Source organism: Hippocampus guttulatus, chromosome 11 (genome assembly GCF_054856545.1).
Source record: "Hippocampus guttulatus isolate MCC_2025c chromosome 11, RoL_Hgut_1.0, whole genome shotgun sequence".
NCBI classification, from domain to species: Eukaryota; Metazoa; Chordata; class Actinopteri; order Syngnathiformes; family Syngnathidae; genus Hippocampus; species Hippocampus guttulatus.
In genome coordinates this window covers 19765172-19789736 of record NC_141271.1, presented here as the reverse complement: position 1 = coordinate 19789736, position 24565 = coordinate 19765172, and the positions used below count along the sequence as shown (strand labels likewise).

The following is a 24565-nucleotide window of genomic DNA, read 5'->3' as shown; positions in this document are numbered from 1 at the left end:
TAATATATACAGTATGTTAGTGTTTACAAATGTAATATGAGGGTTTCATGACGAATTTTCTTATCTTGGAGTTGTCTGGTTTTACGAGTTGTCCAAATTAGCCTCTCACTTGCATATCTATAGGATTTATTCGTTTTTAACCCGGGCCCCTGAAATATAGCATAGTTTACTAAATTTGTTTTTAAAAATGTGATTGGCTTTTGCGTTGGAGCTCGATAACTTTCTCTCCGAACGTAAGTGAAATGTTTTACGAGAGGATACACAAACGCATGTGAAACAGTTCATGACTTAACTGGTCCCGGCTCTGGTAGAGTTCACACCCTACATGTACTGTTTCCAAAATAACTTACTATCTGATATCTATTTCACAATACGCAGCTCTGTAAATTGTGGCCAAAGCACATGTCGCGGTTCTCCACGCAGTTCCGTGGCCGTTCCCCCAGCGATCTCTTAAGCGGGTCTCGTGGCGGTTCGCTCCGGAGCAGCTGCGCGCAGTGGCCGCCAAACTTCTGGCCACTCGATTGTTCAGCTTCCAAAAACTCAACCACTCTCAGCAACGAGTGTGCAGCTTTTCAAGGGATCCCAGGCTCCCGGGATCAAACATCCTCACTCGTAGGCAGGCCGGCCGGCCGTCAGGCAAGCAAGCAGGCAGGCAGCGGACACCGCAGCTCTGGCCCCGGGGCCAGAGGAAACACCCTCTCTGTGGCTTTCCTCTCCTCACAAATATTAAAGACCTGGCTTTTCCCCTTGAGCTGTTTCTCCTCACTGTTTGCATGCTACTTTGTCCTGATGTTGATGAAAAGGAAACTAGGAAAAAGTAGCTTCCAACACATTGTTGTCTCCTGTCTACTTGTCTTTTGCCTCCCCATCCGCCTTTCCTCCATCGACCCTGGCAGGCTTACAGGATTAGTGGACGTGTCTTCAAAGGCAAGGCCACATGCTTATTACAAACACGAGGATAATTGCACCGAGGGCAAAGGACTAAAACCTAAGTACCTAAAATCACAGGACACTTCGCCGGCGGACGGATCACTTCTTTGTTACCTTCGGCCGAAGCCTTTAGTTTTGTCTGAGCCATTACACGGCCCATAAAACACTTGCGTGTAGGCACTCCCACCTTTTCTTCTCTCTGCAGCAAAAACATACAAATTACATATTTCAGTTATGGAGCACTTTGGTGAAGAAGTGTATAAACACATTTGAGGGGGGAAAAAAATGTGGTTTTTGGTCAATTGTCTATAATGAACGGGAAGGAGAGGCGAAGGGTGATGCAAGGAGGTTCCTTCATGTTTTCTGCATTATGTCCAGTGAACGTCATTGAACTCAAGTATGATTTATTGAGCAGATAATGAAGCTAAATCATTAAGGAGGTCAAGTTAGAAGAGCTGATAATGCTCCGTTTAACACTTTCTCAAATTACAATGACAATAGCCCCCCACCCCTCTCAAGCGTGGTTCCTGGTTCAGAGTCCTGCTCTTTCGCATATTTGTTTTTCAACTTTCAACCACTAGATGGCATCACAGCTATTGTGTTTAACACTGTAAATTTGAAAGAAGAAGAAAGCTCAATCTCGTTTTTGTAAAGAGATGAAAAAGATTACCGAGTGTCTCAATTCTCTCCCATCCTGCATTTTATGCCTACAGAGAGCAATGGGTGGCAGCAGGCGGTGTACACCCTGAACCAGTTGACAGCCAATCGCATGGCACACAGAGATGAACACCATCCGCACTCCCATACACACCAGAGGACAATTTGGAATGTTCCATTAACCTGCCATGCATGTTTTTGGAATGTGGGAGGAAACCGTAGTACCCGGGGAAAACCCACGCAGGCCCGAGGAGAACATGCAAACTCCACACAGGGAGGCCGGAGCCGGAATCGAACCCTGCACCTCTGCACTGTGGGGCCCACGTGCTAACCAGTCGACCACCGTGCCACCAAATATATATATATATATATATATATATATATATATATATATATATATATGTATAAAATAGCTCCCTGGTATAATATGCAACCGACCATTTGGGTTGCTGCCACAGGGTTTAAACGCATCGTCCGTTTTTTACAGTTAACTACGGTTAGCTGCTAAAACACACTATAGGCTGCGGCACTGTAAAAACAGATCCCGTATTATTTACTTTTACTAGAAATGGGCTAAGGAAGAGAAGCGGCGAGAGAAAGAGTGAATGAGACTGGAAAGGACACCACAAAGTTTGAAAATTGAGCTCATGTTCTCTTCTTGTGGGAGAACACATCTGGAGAGCAGGTGTTGAAGCCAGTAAAAAAAAAAATGGACATGGGGAATTGCGCCCTCCTTAGGTCTGAGTGAAGTAGTGCGCCTCAATCTTGTGGGGGTTGGTGGGGGGCAGGATGGCAGCTTTGTCTAGTTTCTTAAGAAACAAAACAAATATACACAATCCGCTTTAAATATTTATTTTAGAAGACAGAAAAAGTCGACACACCCTGTTTCAATGCCACATTTTTGTGATTTGAAAAAAAAACATTGATGCGTCTTATGAACTTGTGTAACTATGTAACTAAATTGGAAAAAAATGGGGGAGTGTGAGTAAAAAAAAAAAAGAAATGATTTGGTTGCGAAAGTGTGCACACCCTCTGTTCAAAACTGTCAATCACATTCAAACTCCTGTTAAATGGCAGTCACTCACCTGCTGCCATTTAAAGTGCTTCAAATAACCCAATAAAGTTCAGATGTTCTAGTAAGCTTTTCCTGACATGATCTTGCTGTTTAGTTGAAGGTTTTAGGGTGCCGGTGACGTTCATGGTGGAAAATGTTTTTCAATGATTTAAAATGCTGCCATGAGTTACGATTCACTCTTGCAACCCTTTTCCCGGCACTTTTGGATGATCCATTGGGAAAGCAAGTCGAACCACTCAGATGAAAAGAGAAAGCATGAATGCACAACAGCATGTTAACCTGCGTTCTCAACGCAAGACCTCACCACTAGCGGATGAGCGCGTATGTTTCCATGGCCGCTATTTGATGTCCTAAAAAGGCCCGAAGTCTTACCGTTTTCATTACGCATCACAGGGATTATCCTCAACCGGTGTCATTTTAGCGCCAATTACTCAAATCTACTATCTGCCTTTGCACTCAAATCAAATGTTTCTAGAGCTAATTTGATACCAGGGGCCCAGATGAACGCTCGCGTTTCTTCGTGCATGACTCGCGACAGAAAATGGTGGACAGTAAGCTTGCCCTAATAAGAACTGAGCAGTTTGGCGCATCTGTGGTTGGCTGGAACCGGAATGGAGTGTGCACTCCCGCTCAACCGAGCGCCGTCTCCTTCAGTTTCCTTTCCGTCTTGTTCATGTTCTCGCACACTGTTCTGCTCTCTCCAGGTAAAGCTCTTTCACATGACTTCAAACAAGGCCCCGTGCAACCTTTTCAAGGTCGAAGACTTAAGAAAGTAAAGTCAAGCAGTCACTCACAACATTAGTTGCTATCACATCTTGAAATATCTAAAACTAGACTCGTCTCAAAAATCAAACATACTGCGTATGTAGTTGAACAAGCATGTTATTGTCTAGAAGCAACTGGACCAGCACGAGTAGCTGAATGACCCGACAAATATTTCAGAAGGGAAGCACGTCAAAGGAAGCCAAAATACTGCGCACTTCTCAGCATCATGAAATTCAAGTTCGCAATCAAACAGTCTTAAACATGGCGTGAACAGTCTGCTAGCTTAATGCTAACACACAATGGGAAATCCCATAGACAGGCTAACACGTAGCATCTCTCTAGCGGTTTGTTAGAACATATAATCATGAGGCGAAAACTGTTTAATTCCTGGCACTCTATGAACTGAAACCTTTGTCTTTGTAAAATATATATATATATATATATATATATATATATCGTATAGAGTGCTATTTTCATTATTAGAAATAATGAAGAGGTGAATGACAATTCGATTACTTTCAATAGGGTTACTGTATACACAATCATTTTGTCGTTATCGTTTCAGCATTGTGTCGCGAAGTTAAGGGGCCAGTCGACTGCAGGCCCACACATCGGACAGCTTTTTAGCAGCTGACGATGATGATGATGATGATGATGTTGTTACTGTAAGTCCAGTGCGTTAGGAGCCAAGCCTCGCTCTGCCCGGCCATGCGGTTTATGTTGTTTTTGTCAGTGGAGCCCGAACACTGGGGAAGCGACCGTCTGCTTCCATGAGCAAAACAAAACTGAGTCGAGATTGGAGATTTCAGTGGTGGCGCATAATCGGCGTGCATGTTTTCAAGTTTCTTTGATTTGGGCCACAAACTGCACAAGGGGAAACGCTGGACAAAGACTCGTCACAATAATTATTCTTATTCGATTCTTATTTCGCAGAGCGATTTCTCACAGCAGATGAACATGTGAAGGATCGTCCAGCCTTGGTGGGAATACTGTTTTCTGAAGCCAAATTGATTGAGCTCCGCAGACGTGCTTTGTCATGCGCGTTGTCTTGGCCACGCCCCCTTCCACATACATGACGAAGGGTCACGATTGAGCCGCTGAACCGATGACGACTTAACACGGCGCAACTAAACCCCAAAACCACGGCGAGCATGATAATTAGCCTTGACGTGGCCTGATATTATCATATTGGTGCCTCATCCATTCATTCATTCATTCATTCAGAAAAAAAAAAACCTGCACCAAAAGGTAATGTTTGGTTTCGCTGTGCAGGACAAATGTGACCCATGAAAGCTGCGGGTCATGGGAAGTTGCAGCTCTTGGCTTGACCGAATAGAAACGCTGCGAACGGGTCCTGAGAGGAGGATGTTTGTCAAATGGCCTCTACCGCCGAGACCACAGCAAAGAGCGCCACTCAGTCACCGCGCCGTGCGTCCCATGGCAAGCGCATCGGGACCGGTCTGTGTGCATGTGCGTGCATTTATGAGGCAAAAGAATATGCGCCCGTATGTTTGGTGGCTTGATTTGGTCTGATGACATTTGAAGATGGCCGCGCTGCATTGTGTGCTTTATCTGTGGCTCGTATGACATAAAGGTGGGCGGTTATGGAAAAAAATTATCAACACGATTATGATGTAAAATTAGGAAGACTTACGCTCGGCAGGTATGTTTATCACTTCTCTTTGATTTGATTTGATTTTTTGAACTTGAAATGCTGATATTTAGTGTTATAACACCGCTATTACAAATAAGGTATGCTATCAATGTAGCAGCCTCGGTTAACGTCAACTTGTTTCAGTGTCCGTGCAGGCTTAATACCAACACACAATGTAAAATGGCACAAGGGCTAACAAAACGGATACATTAGCTTTCTGCTCAATCTGACGCAAGTACCTCTTCGTGTCTTTTGATATGAATTTGTGTCAGTGTACATTGCTCATAAACCGATTACAAAAGAATATATACACTTGAACACAAAGAGTAGCAACATATGGAGACCGCATATAGAATACTAGCAGGGATGTATTCTTTATCCTCTGCAAAAACAAAAGCAACAGTCTAATATGCTGCTTTCGTCATTCAATGTTTCATATTGCTTTATTTCTTATATTGTCTCCTAGTGGCCAAGGATTGTACACCAGAGGGAACGGCACAATGGCCATTGAATTACCGTGATGCACAAACTGTGGTTTGAGTGAAATTGTATTTGTTATTACGTTATGTTTTGAGAAGCTACATTACACTGACTGCTGTTTTTTTAACCATACTTTAAAAAACTGGTTGTCGTTTTTTTTTTATTGGTTTTTTTTCTTTCCAAGGTACTGCGCACCTCCCCAGTTCCGTTTTTTTTTTTTTTGTGTATATTTCGATAGGTCTTATTTAGGTGGCAAGAAAACATGTGGAAGTGCTCGGTCACTGGGAAAAGTGGCGCAACGGCGACTGCGAGCGATTGCGGCGCCCAACCGCAAGTCAGACACTTGCCACCGAGACGCACACACATGACACGCATGCAAATGTTTGACTTGATACCCTGGAAACGGCCCATGTTTGCTCGCGTTCGTTTCTCTCGCTCTTTAATTGTGGCCGAATGGTTTTCAGATGTTCGACCGCCACTGATCACTCGGGGGCCCCACCGGGGACCCGTCATGTCCCCTCGAACCACATCAAGTGCGGGGGGGGGGGGTCTCGAAGGGGAACGATAGCGGGCCGTTGCCGCGGGGTCGTGATCGAACTCGGGGGGGACTGGCGTGGCTGTTGTGTTGCTTGCTGTGGAAAACTGTGCAAAATGAAGGAATGGAAATGGGATGTGTTCAATGGCGATGTAGTGGTCAACTTAGCTGCCTTTCACACATTTTGGCTTTTCTTTTCATGACATGGTAGTTGTGCACTACAAGGGACCGAGTGCAGATGTGAGAGCTTCTAAATTTATTTTGAGTTGATTGAAGGTCATTAAGTGTTTCTATTATGATTACAATAGTCGTAGTAGGAGTGAATATTATGAGACACTGAATACAAATGTGAAACATTTGTATTGAATGTGTTTTTATTGTTTATTGAATGTGATGACTTGGGGGGGGGGGGGGGTTTCAATTTTAAATTGTTTTTTTTTCCCATGGGGTTGAGGTCAGCGCTCTGCTCGTCTCTTTTTTATATATATATATTTATTTATTTTTATATATATTTTTGTATTTTTTAAACATTGTACTTATTCAGTATTTATTTTAATTTTAATTGACTTTTTTTTTTGTTGCCTTGACCAGTATGAGGTACCGAGTGCAGTTTTATACAGTTTTTTTCTTTTAATGCAATTCTGGATTTTTACATTTTAATTTTGATTTTAAAGTTGACTGTGTTGTCTTATTCTTTTTACATTTTGAAGTCAGAATTTTTTTTCTTTTAGTTTTAAATTTGTTGTGTTCTTTTTTTGTTTGTTTGTTTATATTTTCAATAGATTTTTGACAACAAAATCACTGGGTAAAGCTCATCGTGTAGGAGCAGATGTGACAGAATTTGTATGATCATTTTTTTAGTTAATACAGTAATCGATAACTAATTGAATTTTTTTTAACTAATAGTCACTATGAGGCAGATTCCAATGTCTTGTGTGATACATTTTAATGTATTTGCAATAACTGATCATAGCGGCAGTTAAGTATTGATCATGAATACACACGTCAAAGATGTTCTGCCGCGCATTTGAATTTTTCATTCAAAATGTGGATTTGGCTTTCCTTTCAACGCCGCAACCAAACAGTAGCGGCGTGTGGAGCTGCGTTCGCCTTCGCCCTGCCGGGTTTCGATTCGCGCCGGGACTTCTGAAATAACTATTTGGGCAAGTGCTTAATCTCCCTAATGAAAAGTGTCCAGCACATCTTCTCCGCACCTGTTGAAGCGACGGGAGCCCAGTGTGGGCGTAGCAAAGCCGCATTCCAGTAATAGAGCCTTTTGGTTGCTTTGATTTGTTTTCCTTGGCTGACTCCTGCGGCCCCTGGGTGAGCACTCCGCTGGGGCACATGGGAGCGTGCAGGGCTCGCTGTCATGTCTTCCAGCTTGAAACACAGAGAGGTGGGAGGGGGCACCGAGGCAGACATTTGGGGATACTGTACTGCCCTCTGCTGCGGGTAAAGTTCCCTTTTAGTTTCCAGAAAGCCACTGTCAAGATTCGATTCATTTGATACGATCGCGCAGGTGAGCCACGGCTCACTTTTGAACAGATTCAAGTTGGTGTTCTCTTTTTCTTTGCACCAAGTAGTGAAGTGTGTATTCTGCTCATATTTAGTCATGATGTAGAACTTTCACATGCCTCGTCCTTGAAGCAATCATCACTTAAAATTGGAACACTCCCTTACTGGAGACCTTGTAGAGACGCACAGGCATAGGAATGCGCCAGTTGATACAAGCTAAAAAAAAAAAAAAAACGTTTAGGAGAAAAAGTTCTGATGTGACACCTTGTGTTTCGGTAGCGCCCTTCTAATAATATAAATATGATGGGAATCCCTTCCTTCTTTGCACTCGTGACCACAGCAGCCATTGTCTGTAAAGCGCGGAATATTCTGTTATTAAAAGCTTCGAAGAAACTGTTCATCGACTCCAGCCCCGTATTTGGATAACCAATATGCTCATCGTCCGAAATTCAACGAACACGCTGGAGGAAAGAAGGCCACTTTCCCCCCCAACAGTCGCACTTTTGAAAAATCACAGTAGGTTACCACCATTAAAATTCAGTAGCATAGTAGGGCCAAGTGTGTGTGTGTGTGTGTGTGTGTACACACAGACAAAATCGAGAGAGAGGGATTAAGATACTGCGGTTCCAAAAAAATTAATGAACGCTGTATTTGAATGATTCCATTCATATGGTCTGGATAGAAAATGTACATTTTACCAACATGGACTTTTTTTTTCTAAACACTTTTTAAGTCGATCAGTAAAAAAAAAAAAATCAACTTTTTTTTTCAGTTGCGCTTCTTTTCCTTGAGGGCAGATCGGCGCCCTAGTGGTTAACGTGCGTCTCACAGTGAAGCGGTTCTGAGTTCGAATTTGTGACCACTGAATTTTGTGCCCCGTGACTGGCGGGCGACCAAAGCAGGGTGTAGCCCGCCTCTCGCCCAAAGTCACCCAGCTGCACATTGGGCTATTTTGGAATCAGGACGCAAAGGAAGAGGGCACCGAGGAGGATGAAGGTTGACGGAGGGGAAGCCCAGCTGGCCCCCAGCCGCAGCAGCGCCAAACTGCCCCTAATCTCACGGCTCAGAGAAAATCAAACGGCCAGGAGCTCGATGGGACTGAAAGGATGTCTTTCCATTTCACCGCAGGAAGAACGGATATTGAAACGGTTTCATTTCTGTCTGGAGCAAAAAGAAGACGCGCAAATCACGGTTGACCTTAATGAGGTTCAGTTTTCAATGCAGATGGGGTTATTTTTGAAAAATCTATACCATAACCCATCATCTGAAATGTGTCTAGAAGATCCAGGCAGAAGCCCAGAGCAAAACATAAAACATCTGCTGCGCATATTGCGTGATCCGAGCGAGAGGTTCGTGTTGGACGGTCATCCTCACTTGAGTCTCGTCTCTTCTTTCCTCTTCTGAGCCGAATCAGTCGCTCCTACGGAGCATCAAAGCCTCGACGTTCACTTCCTGTGGAGCAGGAAACTCCCCGACAGTGTCAACAAGTTGGATCGCGACCCGCGTGTGAACTTTGGGATTATCTTCTGGAGCCTTAAACTTCGGGGGTATTGTGCGAAACAACATTTCAGTCAACACTCGGAGATGCGCCCGTTTTTCACCCATTGACAAAAAAAAAAAAAAAGACCAAAGAGGACTGCTTTCACTTGAAAGATGTAACTGGGTGTCCACCCAACAGCAGCAGAAGCAGCAGCAGGCCTATGTGTGTGTGTGTGCGTGTACAGGTGAGCGTCAGATGATGCATGCGCTTGAGTGTGTCCATCTGGCTTCGGGTGGCTGCAGATAAGTGCATCAAAGCTTTCCAATGCTTATCGCTCCTTGTTCTAAGTATAGCGATGAGCCGGCACAGGACAGGACTGCGGGCAACTGTAACATGAGAGAGGAAGGACCTGCATCTAGACCCTCCACTGTGCTATGGTGTGTGTGCCCGTGAGAGAGAGAGAGAGAGAGAGAGCATAGCTTTGAACAGCTGACTCATCATGTGAATCCATTTTAAGCCCTCCCTTTGTTTTCAGGCCTCTTTGTCCTGTGCTGTCCGGTCAATAAAGTACGGTAATTGGAAGCAACGGGTGGGCGTCTTTTCACACCGCGTCCTGTTTTGTGCTGTTGCTTTGTGTGCGTCAAGATTTCTGAAATTGGCTTCTGATCAGGGGCGGCGCTACAGGGGTGGCCAAGGCCACCCTTTGAGACTCTGTGGCTACCCTTAAGGGGAACATTTTGATATCAGATTTTTTTTTCCACATGGATGCAGTATTTTAGACTCTGCCACAAGTTTTTTTTAAAAATATATATTAACTGCGCATTTAAAGAATACGTGTACAATTGATTGATTGATTAATTGGTTCCTGAATTATTATTTGACACATATAATTTATTAATTTTACTATTTTCACGCTCTTTGTTATCGCATGACTATATAAATAACGTTGACTTGAGAAACATGAAAATAAAATGATTGGTTAAAAAACTGTAAATGTGCTTAGTGTCACATGCTATTAGCATGCATTCCATGTTGCTCTTTCATGTAAAAACTCAGTCACACAACTGCAGGAAAAAATCTTTATGGAAGGTGATTTGGGAGGGCGGGGGGCGGGGGGTCACATTATGAAAGGGGTATTATTAAAGTATTATTCATGGGAGATTACATATAATACCAAACAGTGAGTGTGGACTAATAATATCTGGCCAAAAATACAAGAGATGTCAAAACTCCTTCATTCCTCAGTCAACATGAGCAACCAAGTCAGTGGCAATGAAACGCCACTGAGAGGCAGACTTGCTGCAGCAAAGCCGGAAGGCGAAAGCTGCTGCTCAATAGCCTCCAGGATAGCATACAGAGCAGAGTGGAGATATGCACACCACAGCTAAAAATGATCATCGTTCCATTTCCATTTAGCTCAGTCAGCAAAGCGTGCGGATAATGCAGACATTATCGTGTGGACGCTAAGACTGGCTTGTCAGCATGTGCTGAACGTATTGCATGCATCCATTTTTCAATTTGTATCGAAGGGATGCGATTGCCCCCGTTACAGTACGTCTGGAATGGTTCATTTTTCATTTGCTGAATATTTATGGCGATTTGCTCTCCGGCACTGATCACTCGGTCTCATGGTGCACATTTGTATCGACACCGAGACTTTGAAGCTTAAATCCATCAGGAGACTTTAGATTCATGTAAATTAAGCACTGATCCGTTCAGTATAGCGCAACAGCACATCCGTATTGTGTTCAGTGGCAGTTCCTGTATGTGGTGACATGCGCGGCCACACGGAAACAACAAGCCAAGTGACAGTTGTAAATATTTCTTGCTAATTACATGTTTTATCTTTAACCTTTGTTGTTTTTGTTCCTGTTTCTGTTGTTTTGCTTGTGTGTTTCACTCGTGCATCCATTTGTTTTACCAGAAGTGTTCTGTTTAATGAGGACCTGTTCATTTGTTTAAATGACAGGCGATCACAACCAACTCGGGCAGGGCAAATATGTGATCGTGCTGAGTGATTGTGATCAAATTTCGGGATGGTCATGGTGATCATCCACGAGCATGCGGACTCCCTCAAACATGACAGAAATGTCGGCGACGCGACAAAAGCTAACTAGAGTCGACCTTTTCCTGCTCCACTTTCGTTTGTGTTGTGTGCCACACAAGGGATTTGTCTCAGTCTCTTGTTTTATCTGTGAAACACACGCAAAAACATCATTTGTTTACATCGTTTATAGCTCTCCGCTTTGAAAATGCGAGACGCTCCTTTGAAGCCGCTCATAAGGCAGCTAACGCTGACCTCTGCTGGTCGGAGTTAGACATTGCACCCTCTTACACCATCTGTTTCTTTTCCCCGTTGTTGGGTTATTTTCGAAAAACTCATTGAAGCAAAATCAAGATTAAACGATATGAAATATGTTTGGAAGTGTGACTTAGAATTCGTGATTACCTCTCATGTGCTGGCAAGTTGAATAAGACAAAAATGTGTTCTGGACCGTTTGTTCTGCCCCAAGCTTCCGAAAACGTTTGTTACCATTTCCCAATGAACAAATAAGCGTGAATGACATACTTCCTCTCCACCTTTTTAAATCTGCTGTTTCAATAGGCCACCTTGATGCTTCAATTCCGTGCTACATTAGGCGCGGTCACATCCCTGTCGTCTTTTGTCTGACTGCGATGAAAGACTCGTCTCTCCTCTGTTCCCGGGTTGGTTAGTGTGTGTGTGTGTGTGATTGATCTGGAAACACACACGTGTGGCCCAATCAAACAGTTTTGTGTGAATTTATGGGCCATCTTCTGCTTTTGCCTTTTCCACTACCTAAAGGCGTTTAATTGTTGCTATTTTATTTCAAAAGGGTGGTCGGAGATGATGATTAGCATAGTTTGCTAGCTTTCCCAAGTATCTTTGAGTCGTAAGAAAAGCGCTGCGCAGATTTTGACTTCATGACACGCCATTGCAGTTGACAAGACCTATTGGCAGGGGTGGGTCGTAACAAGTTACAATTACTGTTACTTTGTCACTTAAAAGGAACTCAAGGCAAAAATTGTATTTGCTTGAACACGCTATTCTCATTGATATTGCAGTTTGGGTTCAGAATTAAGCAGATTAATCTGTTTTCATCCAATTCACATGCTGCATCCTTCGAAGGATGCTTTTTAGCCCACATGACATCATTTCAGGCACGACTCAACCGCAAAATCGAGAGATAATTCGCAGGTTGGGGCTTTTGACACCTTCAAAGGCTCCTTCTCATGTCGCCTCTGTGGACTGCATAAACCATGGTGAATTTGGACACCTCGTGCGTTCGAGTCGCGCCGGAAGTGATGTCATGCGGCCGGAAATGCGGGCTTCGGACGACCGAGCCTGTGAATTTAAAAGCAGCCATTTTGTCTGACTTCTCCATCTTCTGTCAGCAGAAATTGGCGTCAAAGTGCCTTTGGGCTCGCATTGCCAATGTCACGGCTCGTGTTTTCTGGCTTTGCATTGCGAGTCCGAGGTCACTTTGAGTAGTGAGCGTATTGTCATTGTGCTTATTTCATATTGTTCTGTTTTTTGGACTGTAAAGCGCCTGTAGCTGAATTTGCCTTGCTTTGCGCCCTTTCATAAATTCCTACATTTTTAATGTGATATTGCACACCTGTAGTTGCATTTCATATTTTGTCCATTCTTTGATTACAGAAATAAGAAATCAGAAATGACTCACCAATTACACAGTAGTGGAGTCTTTTTTTTTTCAATGAATACTTAATTATTTAGAGCACTACTTTTTCCTTTGACTTGAGTCATATTTTGCTAAAGTAACAACACTCTCACTTCAGCCCTATTTTTGACGACGACATTCATCTCTGTTTGTTACTAAGTTAAATGACCATTAGAGTCCAGTATTCAAGCTGGTAATGATGTCACCGACTATGCAGCCGTGATGTCACCGACTGGCCCAAACAAGCTGAGCTTTGACAGAAAGCCTCGAAAAGCATTTTAGAGAGCTTGATTTATCAATTCATTATATTGGCGCCAGCGGCCAAATTGATGGCATTTGCAGGAATATCCAAAGTGCAGGAAGCTCACTTCATAAACGTGCGATCCAAAGAAGCTCGGTCCAATGTTCAGCCTGTGGGACGCATTCAAACCGAGGCACTTTGCCACCAATGTCAAGAACAAAGTCGACAACCTTTCGACCATGTCCAAAGTCAAGCAGATTGAATTTATATACGACCCCAAGCGGTTTTCGTCCAACGTGAAGTCACAGGTGAAGAAAGTAGCCCTGTTTTCCCACCTGAATAAGAACGTATCAATATCCAGGTGGAGGTTGATTGCATCCACTTATAGGTCACAAATATGGACGTGGCTTCACCATCTGCACCAAAGAATCTGACCCCAACATCCGAACTCCGATCCGGAACAATCGGCAAGCTCAGGGAACGCGCTTCTCATTTTGGCTTTGGTGTCCCAACTCAAGTGGACAACGCTTGTTCCAAAAGTGTGAAGGCAAAATGCAGGAGGGACGTTTTGAACATTTTTAGGAGCACATCGTACCACCTTTTCTCCGCCAACAACTTCCGATCTGACTTTTGACTTCATTGGACAATTTGCGATCAAATGATGTCACAACAAAATAAAAAGGCATACAGATGCAACTTCGGCTTCCTCGCGTGCGTGCCGCATGCCTAGACGGTATGCATCGCCGGAAATGCGCCCTTGAAACTTGCTCCGCTCGCTCAAAAAGTTGAGAACTTCCATTGGACTTCACACATTCATTGGGAGTAAGTCAATATGACGCTGTTGGAAATGCAGATTGGTCAAGCGCCCACGTGCAAACAGCAAAATGTGTGAGCTTGCAGACAAGGTGAACAATGACAGGGTGGACATTTTTGGACTCGTGTTAGCATTTAATGACTACATGCTGGACGTTCACTTAACATTTGAAAATCGGATTTATTTATTTTTTTTAAATATCTACTGACATTTATTTTTGACAGAGTGGACATTTTATTCTTAACGGCATTCCTGATGACAATAACAAAAGTACAAAACAAAAATGCACGCAACTAACTACAATTTCAGCCTCCACTGAAGAAAGACAACATGACGGTCGTGATGTCAGTGAAAACGTATTCCATTTAAATCAACTTACTGTACATTTCAGGAACTTGTGTAAAATGTTCAACATGATGAGTCAAAAAAAGAATATAGCTCCTCAAAAGGATTTTATTATCATCTGGTCACTGCTGTTTTGACTGCAGAGGATTTAGTCTTCATCCACCCCTTCCCTAGCACGGCTCGTTTTCTTTGTTCATGAACGCAAATGGAAGCCCGCTTAGCCTTTGTGTCTATTTTCAGTTTATCTGAATGGGAAGGGGCAGTCGGTGGCCTACGTAAGTCCGCAGCGAGGTGCCAGTTCTTCCCTAACTAATTGGATCGGCCATGGAATTCCATGAGACACACATCCACCCGTACTGTAATCTGCATGTCGGATTAAAGACGGCCGACTACACGGAATCCCGATTGGGGGGGACCATTCGAGATTTCGACTGAAAGGCATGCCCTGAGAGAATTACAGAAGACAACGTGGTCAGAATTAAAAATAGGGACAACTGCATACTTCTCAGCAGCAGTAGAATTTTTTTGTGTTAAGAATCTGTTACTGGTAAACAAATCACCAAATGGTTTGTGTCCTGAATACATTACAGGAAATGCTAATTGAATATAAACTCAGGCGGGCTCAGAGGTCTCCAAATTCAATGAGTGGAGACCAAGTTTTAAAGCAAACACGGTGAAGTGACATTGAGCTGTTGTGGTGCACACATATGACAAATTGCCAACAGAAGTGAAGTCGTCTCCAAGTATGAATGCTTTTAAATCCGGGTTTGAAATGTTCCTTTCTTTTGAACATTTTTTGATGAAGGCTATTTAATTTTCTTAAATCAATTTCGCTATATCGTCGATTAGCACTGCCATTTTAAAAGCTACTTGTTATTTTTTTCCTTTGCTTTTAAATGTCTAAATCATTTGTGTTTAAATGTCAGTGTGCATTCGTTTTGTCCTTTTAATAAGCTACTTTTGTTCTCTTTTTTTTTCTCTTTGCATTGCATTGGAATGTTTGCAGCTGTTCGGTTTAGAAAAGTCTTTTGCACTTATGCGCACCGGCCGTTGTTTACACTCTCAAAAGGCTGGGTACTATTTATTAGTGGCTCGAGAACCATCCATTAGCCAACTTTTCAAAAATAATAGAGGAATTAACAGGAATGAACCGCAGTAGTAGTGCACAATAAAGACTCCGAAGCATCTTTATTTTTCTCCCCCAAAGTGTATATTCATCGCTGTTTTTTTTTAATTTTTTTATTTACTCCAGGCAATTTAACCGGTGTGTTTGGATGCATCATTATCCTTCTTTAGTCGTCCTGTCATGGGAAAAGGGGGGGGGGGGGGGGGCAATACTAGTCAGGTAATGAGTCTCAAGGCATAAATAGAACAGGAGCTAAATGAGTGCAGGTCACGCCGATGTAGGCTAGCAGTCGCTGCACTTGAGTCCGCCGGCTGATTGGATCAGTCAGGAGCTCTCCGATTGGCTGCCCGCCACGTCAATCAAGAGGCTGCGTGCGAACGGGAGCCTAATCGCGGTGCGCGCACGCATCGGATGCAGTCTTCGTTCTCAAGCGGACTATCCGTCGCTTCGGAACCGACGTCGAGTGTGTTCATGGATTCCATCACGTCGTCGTGACTCTTCCACGCCGCCTCTACGCGATTGTAACCGCCATCGCCAGCAGCACCAGTACGCCCCCCCCCCACCCCCGCCCCCTACGCCGCAGCGGAAACATCCCTCGCCGTCACCACCGCGGCTCTCTCCTCCGCAGCGATGGGCACCGTGCTCTCCATCTCCCCCGCCACCAAGAAGGCGATCGACGCCGCCGACGACAAAGGCGACAAGAGCCTCAAGCGGCCCTCCATGTTCGTGTCGCTGTCGTGGAAGAAGCTCGTGGCCAGCTCGGCTAAGAAGAGCGCCAAGAAGGTGACCCCCAACCCGAACCCGCCGTGCGCTCAGGTGGCCCAGCGCAACAGCGACAACCTCCGGAAGAGCCATCAAAGCGAGGAGCGCAAGCAGCGAGCCCCCATCCCGGTGCCGGTCCCCACGGTGCCCACGCAGAACCGCAACAACAAGCCTGCGGCGGCGCAGAAGCAAGGCAGCAGCCCGTCTGCGGTGTCCCCGCGGCGGATCGTGATCCAGGCTTCCACCGGGGAGCTGCTGCGCTGCTTGGGGGACTTCGTGTGCCGCCGCTGCTACAAGCTGAAGGAGCTAAACAGCGGCGAGGTGATCCTGTGGTTCCGCAACATCGACCGGACTCTGCTGCTGCAAGGCTGGCAGGACCAAGGCTTCATCACGCCGGCCAACGTGGTCTTCGTCTACCTGCTGTGCGAGGCCACCCTGGACGAGAGGGTGGCCGGCGCGGCCGAGCTGCAGGGCGCCTTCCAGACCTGCTTGTACCTGGCCTACTCCTACATGGGCAACGAGATCTCCTACCCGCTCAAGCCCTTCATGATCGAGGCCAACAAGGACGTGTTCTGGGAGACCTCGCTGGGCATCATCGAGCGCCTCAGCGGCAAAATGCTGCGGCTCAACGCGGACCCGCACTTTTTCACCGAGGTCTTCCAGGAGCTCAAGAGCCAGCGGGACTGCGGCGAAGCCAATCTGGACCGCTGACGCTCGTGCGGGCCGACGCAAATACGAAAATAGGAGAGAGAAGAAAAAAAATCACACAAGGGCGGCTTTGAATGTAACGGCCAATCCGAAAGGCTGGATATCGCCAATGCGGCATTAGTGTGTGTGTAGACAGCAGGAGAATTAACTACTCATGCATGCCATCGATGGTGCATTGCCCCCCCCCACCCCCGCTCTTTTTTGGTTAAATTATGAACACATCTAAATGCTAATTTTATTCATAATTACACCGCTTTCCGGCGCAGAGTGCTCGAGGACCAGAATAGATGATTGCTGTTAAGCGCACGGGCTGAGCTCTCCAAGGTGCTGACCTCTGCACCCCCACCCCCTCCGCACACATTCACTGCTTGAGCGGTGCCTTGAGATACAAGATTAATTCGTTCCGCCCCTAACGCAAAATTCTTGCATCTCAAATCATCTTTCTGAATAAAAACAGAATCAATCTGTTCCAGCTTCCTGCAAATAACAACAAAACCATTTTTTTTAAAAACAATTTTTTGATCAATTCTTTTCCAGATCTTTCTGGTGTGTCCACAACTTGACCACAAGGGGCAGCATGACACAGCTGCATAGACAAATGATGAAAAATCTTCTCCAAACCACTGCGAGTCACGTGGATGCCGTCAGTCATTTTCCGCAGAGGATAAAGAATATGTGCCCTTGTGTATTGTGATATTGTCTATTTGCGTGTGTTGCTGCTGCACCATTGGTGTTCAAATATCCGTTCCTTACAGTGTCATAGCAGTGCGGCCGGCGATGCCAAGAGTCAGTCTGCAGTGATTATTTTCCATTAAGTGTTAGCATAAAACTAGCTGAAAGTACGTGAGTTCAGTTCACTGACGCCATACATGTTTCCACTTGCAGGTCAAAGCAAAAAACAAACAAAAAAATACTTTTAATGGCCGAATGACTACTCACACCTTGAAAAAAAATCGTAAATCAGGTTACTTGTATCTCAAGGCACCATCATATTTATAGCCACAATACAGTCATTGCGAACTACAACCCAAACTTTAGCACATAATGCTTTTTGGGGGGAGGCGGGGGTTGGGGGGGGGATCAAAACACATAGATATTTCCTTTTGGATTTTAAAATACAATTTTAAGATGTGAAACAGCCAAACTGTTGCATGGCTATTGAAGGGGAGGATTTAATCCAAATTCCAGTTGTCAGTTTTATATTGCGGTTGATTGTCTTTGCAGTGGTGCCTTGAGATACAAGTTTAATTTGTTCCACGACGGCACTCTGATCTCACAATCATCTTTTCGCCCCCAAATGAATGTAAATGTCACCAAATTTGCTTTCCTTAACCTGCAAACGCGGAAGATGCCAGCACAGAACACGACTGCAGCTCGAATGTTTCGTCGATCAGCATTCTTCGGTGTGGTTTATTCGCAGTTGGCAAACCAGTTCAAAATGGTGCGTTAGCGCCACCAACTGCACTGTCGTTCCACTGCAACGATACCAATTTGAATTGTTGGTGTCTGAATGTCTTGAGTTTTACTGTCTCCATCTAGTGGTGGCAACTTGAAGATCACTGTCAAAATTTTGCTTGTATCTCAAGTAGTCAGAGACACACCAAAAAAAAAAAAAAACATTCAAGGATTTGGAAAAAACTTGTTAAGCTCATATTTTAAGGCATCACTGTATTGAGAGGAATGTATTATTGATGTTTTCCAAGAAATCACTTGGTCAATCTCATACTTGCCAACTGTTTCATTGTCTTTGCCTGCTACGGTATTGTTTACATCGTTCTTTTTTTTTTTTACGTTATTTGTGGGCCAAGCGCAACGAAAACACACAGGAATGTTTTCCGTTTATGTTTGCTTTTTTTTTTTTTTTTGCAGACTGACAATATGTAAATAGTGAATGTGAGTATTGACTATTGTGTCATTTGCACATCGGTGTCAGTTTCTGAACGACATGATCACACGCCTCTGAAAGCAACGCTACACGTGGACAACAAAGAGTAGCTAGGACACATTAGTTGTGTATTATGCTCATCATGGTTTGTATGATGTCGTGTTGTGACGCCATCGCTCCAAGTGGAATGTCGTGCTGCTACGTTTTGCACAGCCGTAAACAAACTTTGGATGTTTTGCGCACGATTTGTGGTCATGTACCAAAAATTCCTCCGGGGGGCGCTGGATAGTTTGCCCTTAATTTATTACATTTGCAGCTACGGATGAAGGACGAGCATCTGTGAACTAGGCGTTTTGTACAGCACATTTTCCAATCTGACTGGAAACGTGTTCGTTCGCGTGTAGCTTGGCCGGCGTGATACACGCTCGGTAATCAACCGCATCTCGCGACATGTTTATACAGTCAAAGCAGTGCAGTGATTGTTTTTGGTGACCAGGGTGAAATAAATCCTTTCAAAAACTGCCTCTCGCATTTTTGTTTTTTTTTTGTGGCGGCGTACACCCTGGACTGGTCGCGAGTCCACTTGCGGAGGCGGGCAAACATCTGCATCTATACTTTGAGTCTTCAAAATAGATGCCGCTCGGGTCACTTGATCGTTACGGTTGTGTTTGTGTGCATTTCTGTTGGGTGTGAGAGCCTTTCAGTTGTCGCGAGAGCATTTCGCCTGTGAGGAAAACCAGTTTCATTCGCAAAATCCTATGAGAGGAATGCGAGGCAGTCCCGAAGTCGCTCATGTGAAAGGATTTGTGTGAATGAAACTGTCTCGTCCGTGTGGGCCGGCCCGGCGGCTTCCGTCATTTGATTGGCTACATTCTGCTGCAGTCTCAAAACTCTCACTCACTCCCTCTTTCTCTCACACATTTTCTGTTCACAGGGACCTGTGGTTTCTATTTCCAGAGCAAAATGGAAGCCGCGACGACCAAAAAAAAAACAAAAAAGAGAGAGAACGTAGAACAAGGAAATGTTCCAGTTTCTCAGTGTCCCTTTCATAGAAATTGTGTAATCTCTGAATCCGGGATGTGACTGCGTGTGTTGAATACTTCTTGAAGGCTGCCAGCTCTCGCCTTGGTTCTGTGACTTCATCGCAGATCCTGCAGCACTCTTATGTAAGAGGCTGACTCCACTATTAGCATTCAACCCTGGTCGGTGTCTGACGGTCTGTCTGTCTGTCTGTCCGCCCGCTCACTCACTGCATTCTTCTTCTCATTCTGCTGCGTCTCTATAGCAACGGCGAGATGTGAATGAGAGCCGGACAAAGTGTGAGCAGCCCAGAGCCGAGAGCAAGTTGGTCCTGTGCGCAACCCCCGAGCCGCGCCAAAAATAAGGGGCAACCCCCCCGCCCCCAAAACATTACATTTTCAATTTGCAAAGGGCTAATATCGACCAATGAAATCAGCCGGCCCTAATTATCACCGCGACGACATCGCTGATGCCATTTTCTACCACTACTCCCACCATTTGTTCGACCACCACTTAGCCGAACAATTTATTTGCTCAGCCCGAGCGCCACCCCAACTACTAATACAACTACAAACATCACCACAACCACTAGTAAATCCACTACTACTACTATTAGCACTACTGCTGTCACCATTACTTCCACCAGCACCATTAGCACAACCGCCACCACTACGACGACTACTACAGTACTAGTTGCCTACAGCACTACTACACCACTTGTCCCACTAGCACCTTTCCTCCCATTGCTACCTGCACTGTAAAAAAAAAAAACAACACATCATTCACTCAGTGTGTTTTTTTTATATTCTTTTTTGTTACAGTGTATTACCATTAACTCGACCATATGTACTACCACTAGTATCACTTTCACCGCCACCACTACTTCCAGAAGAAAGAAAAAAAAGATGGAAATTTACTCTCTATGTAACTGAAAGTGAAAACACACATTTTGGAATGTATTTCCAGTGTGTATTGGTGCATTTCACACAATTTTGGTAGCAAAATCAGCAAAAACAAGGAAGCCATTGTGACGTTCACGGGGGAGATAGGAAAAGCTGCGTGCTCGGTATTTATATGTCCAATTCCTGCGAGGTTAAATGTCCCACGTCACAAAAATAAACAACAAACGTAAACAAAGTAAGCGGACACCTCAATGGGATTATTTCTATTTTGCCGTCTTGCCCGCTAAGCTCTTCAACATGATTACCGCGGTGTTGACCCGTCTGTTTGAGAGCACTGAGATGAACGGAGACTTATCCGAGCAACTTGGTTTGTATTTCACTCTGTCTGTATTTTTGCCGACTGCCACATTGTGCGCGATACAACGTCCGTCTCATTTGAATCGAGACATAGATGTTACGCAACAATTTCTTTCATTCAGCCGCACGCCTACAAAGTGTCCTTTGGTGTCCTTTTCCTTTAATTTGCCGATGAATCATTTCGCAGCGCATCAATCTGCATCCCGATTCATTCACTGATTGTTGTGTAAGAGCCTAAATCCGGCCATGGATTTTGTTCGGCAAGTCGGAGGCTTGCATATTCATCCCTTTTGGGACACTTGCTACATTTCCTCTCGTATCGCACCAAAGTGTGTCTTCCCTAGCCTGGAGCTTGGCCCAGATGTACAAACATACTCTTCTTTGCTTTATCACTTGGGGGGTTTTTTTCACTCTCTCTCACAAACTCTCCGTCTCACTCCCTTGTGTTCACATTCACAAGTCTATTTCAGTAGCGTCTCGGTGTGCGGTTCTAATTAGTTAGCATTCTCTCCAGATGGGCGAGTGACTCATTGACTGCAGAGTTAACTTGACACAAAGCCCACGGAGCATTCGAGTCCATTTGACGCTGGCACACAGAGACCTGGTTTCCCTTTCACGTAATATGTGAATCACCATCAGTCGCCGGGCGAAAATGTGAATGGAAAAATGACAATTGAAAGATTCAGGGCAGAATTGAGTCATTGTGTGTTCACGCCGCATTGTAGGCCAGCATGTATTCTTCTTTGAGATCAGTCCTAATGCTCTCAAGTGGCTGGTACCAAAGAATTTCGCTTTTTTTTTTTTTTAAGTCCGGCACGGAAAGATTTAAACATGTACATTTTATGACAGGTATGATGTGGATCGGGAATTTCTCCATTGCGGGACTAATAAAGGTTTTCTTAATGTCTTAGTGTCAAATGGGCTATGGGGGAAGCAGTGCTATTTTTAATCACCAACAGAGGCGGCGGAAAATAAAATTAAAGACAAATGGGTTGTAGTACCGAGATCCACCAGTAAGAGGCAGCATGGCCCCCAATAGGGATCCAAACTGACAGACAATATAAAGAAGACAGTGTAGCAGATAAGCATTCAATTCAATTCAATTGTATTTGTAGAGCACTTTCGAACAGTCATCACTGCATACAAAGTGCTATTAAGCAATTTAACATATACAATAAACAGTAAAACAAATTGGTAACAAAGACGGTAGAAAGCACCGAACAGTAAAACCAAGAACAAATCTAAGTCATGCTGAGTCAAATGCCAAAGACATATCAAAGACAAACATATCAAAGAAGCTAGGCTAACTGCTGGCTTCATGGCAACTGCATCACGAGTGTAAATGCAAAATGACTCGTGAGACATATTATCGAACAACTTCAAAAATAAGACAAACCGGGCAATTGTAAAGAAAGTCCGACAAAGAAAGACTCTGTGCAAATGTGCTAAGACAAGCAGTGCTAAGTGGGGCACTGCTAACTGCTTGTTTCTGGAAGCTAGCAATCACGTTGTTCAAGTTCAAGTCAACTTTATTGTCAAATGTGCTCCATGTGCAACATACAGCACAGATGAAATGTATTTCCCCTCATACATACATACATCATACAGTAATCAGCACAGGCATGTCAAGCCACCGTTGGTACAAATCAAGGTATGAATGGCTACGTAGAGCTTACCGGGACCCTTTTTTTTTTTTTTTTTTTTTTTGGAAGGGTGCTGAGTTTCCACTGCAGGTCCAACTGGCAAATTGTTTATGAGCCAAAGCAAAGCTTTTATAGCTCAATCAACAAGGGCTGTACCACCTTTTTGCAAAGTGTAGGGGTGATTTGCCGAGCTTTTCCTTAAAATTTTATTTTATAGGCGACAATAGTGTGAATTCATGCGGTAAAGTCAGACTGATTGATTTTCAAAGGACTTGTAGGCCAAAGAGTTTTCTCACCAATGATGCAAAATAATGGTCTGCAAGTGACTTTAAGAATATCTAACCACATGAGGACACTTCTTGATCTGGCCAATAAGGCCAGTGTCTCCCAACACACCAATCCCTCATGAGAAAAATCTCACGGACACAATCGAACAAAAATGTCACAAAAAGTTTGGATGACGAATTACTTCATTCGCTAAGTGACACACTCCATGTGAAATATGGGCCTTTTTAATTGTACACAAAGCTGATATTGATGACGTGTTCTGTCGTTGGAATGGTAACAGCTTGATTGCGGCAGCTGCCATCTAATGGAACTGTTGTTTTTTTTAAACTGTTCTGCTTGTCACTGTATGTTGCTGGCATCCAAAGATGCATTTCCCAAAGCACCCTTGATGAGCTCTCACGGTACAGTGCTTGGGACTCACAGTTTTTTTTTCACAAAGGGGTGCAATCTGAGTTTTGTCTACCTGATCATGAAGTGGCTCGCCATGATAGTTTTGCAATTTTGCGCAAAAGCAGTCTGCCCAATTTTGGCCAGCCAAAAAAACCGTAAAGACTTTGTTCTGAGGGAGAGGTCAGTTATACTGTCATTTTTTTCACCTCCATATTTCTTCTGCTGTGTTTTCTTATGTCTCCCTGCCTTGAGAGCTCACACTCTTCTTCCTGCGGCTCAGGAAGGAAAACACCCACCAAGTGTTATGCAAGGTTGCTGATGAGGAGAGTTGCTTAGCAGCAACAGTTGAGGTGAGATTAGCGGCATGCGTGGTGGAGCCTGGCAATAAGGATCATTTTGCTATTATTAACTCAAGCTACAGTCAACCTGGAAGCACTACTTTGAAGTGACATTGGAGTCGTTTCAGTGTGTGTGTGTGTGTGTTGTGTTTCATCATACCGCAAGTGTCACGTGAGCACTGCGGACATTTTGGGGTTAATCTGTAATTTGCAAATGCATCGAGGCTGCGTAGCTATCCTGTGTGCACCTTGTTACGTAAGGCAATTTCTGGTGATGAAGAGACAGCGCCGCCAGCTGGTTGCAAGGTGGGCATTGCAAATGCTCGTCAATGCTTTGCCAGTAGAGCAAGCAAAAATAAAAGTAAAAAAATTAATACGAGTAACATGTAAAAATAATTAAAACGTTTAAAAAATAAATAAAGCATTATTTTGTCACACAAAAAATAGTTTTGTAATGACAAAAAATGAGAGAAGTAAACTTGTTGTTGCTACTTTTATGCTAAATAAAAGTCAAAGTAAAAGTGAAGTAAAATAAAAAGATTCTTTGATTTATAATATTACTCCAATATTATTTTATACTGCATTTGCACTATTTACACGACCAAACGGCAATACAGTAAACATCGAGGAGTTCCTCGATTGTCAAGACGTACGACGTTTTTCCAAGTTACGAAGGGCCACGCAGTTCAAGACGGCACGCTTAGTTCTTAGCCATACTTGGTGTTTGTCATTATGTGCTGTCGAGAAATGTTTGAGTACAAATTCGGGTGACGTAGCCTTAGTGGGAACGTTACTGCGTCGTAAACCGAGCGCCCCCTGTACGATGAAATACGCGAGGCGTTCGCTGTCAAGTGTTGGCCGCATGATGGCGCCAATGCTCTGCTAATGCAGCGCCGTCTTTCGGTTGCATTTCATTGACGCTGAAAAATAAACACATACACTTATGAAACAACA

At 44.1% G+C, this 24565-nt stretch overlaps 1 protein-coding gene across 1 annotated transcript; it reads left to right on the top strand.

Moving 5' to 3' along the window:
* Positions 1-15649: 15649 nt before the first annotated feature.
* On the top strand, positions 15650-19195 carry cdk5r2b (cyclin dependent kinase 5, regulatory subunit 2b (p39)). The gene has a single exon (XM_086124452.1). The coding sequence runs from the start codon at positions 15949-15951 to the stop codon at positions 16789-16791; it is 843 nt and encodes a 280-aa protein (XP_085980578.1). The 5' UTR covers positions 15650-15948; the 3' UTR covers positions 16792-19195.
* Positions 19196-24565: the final 5370 nt, after the last annotated feature.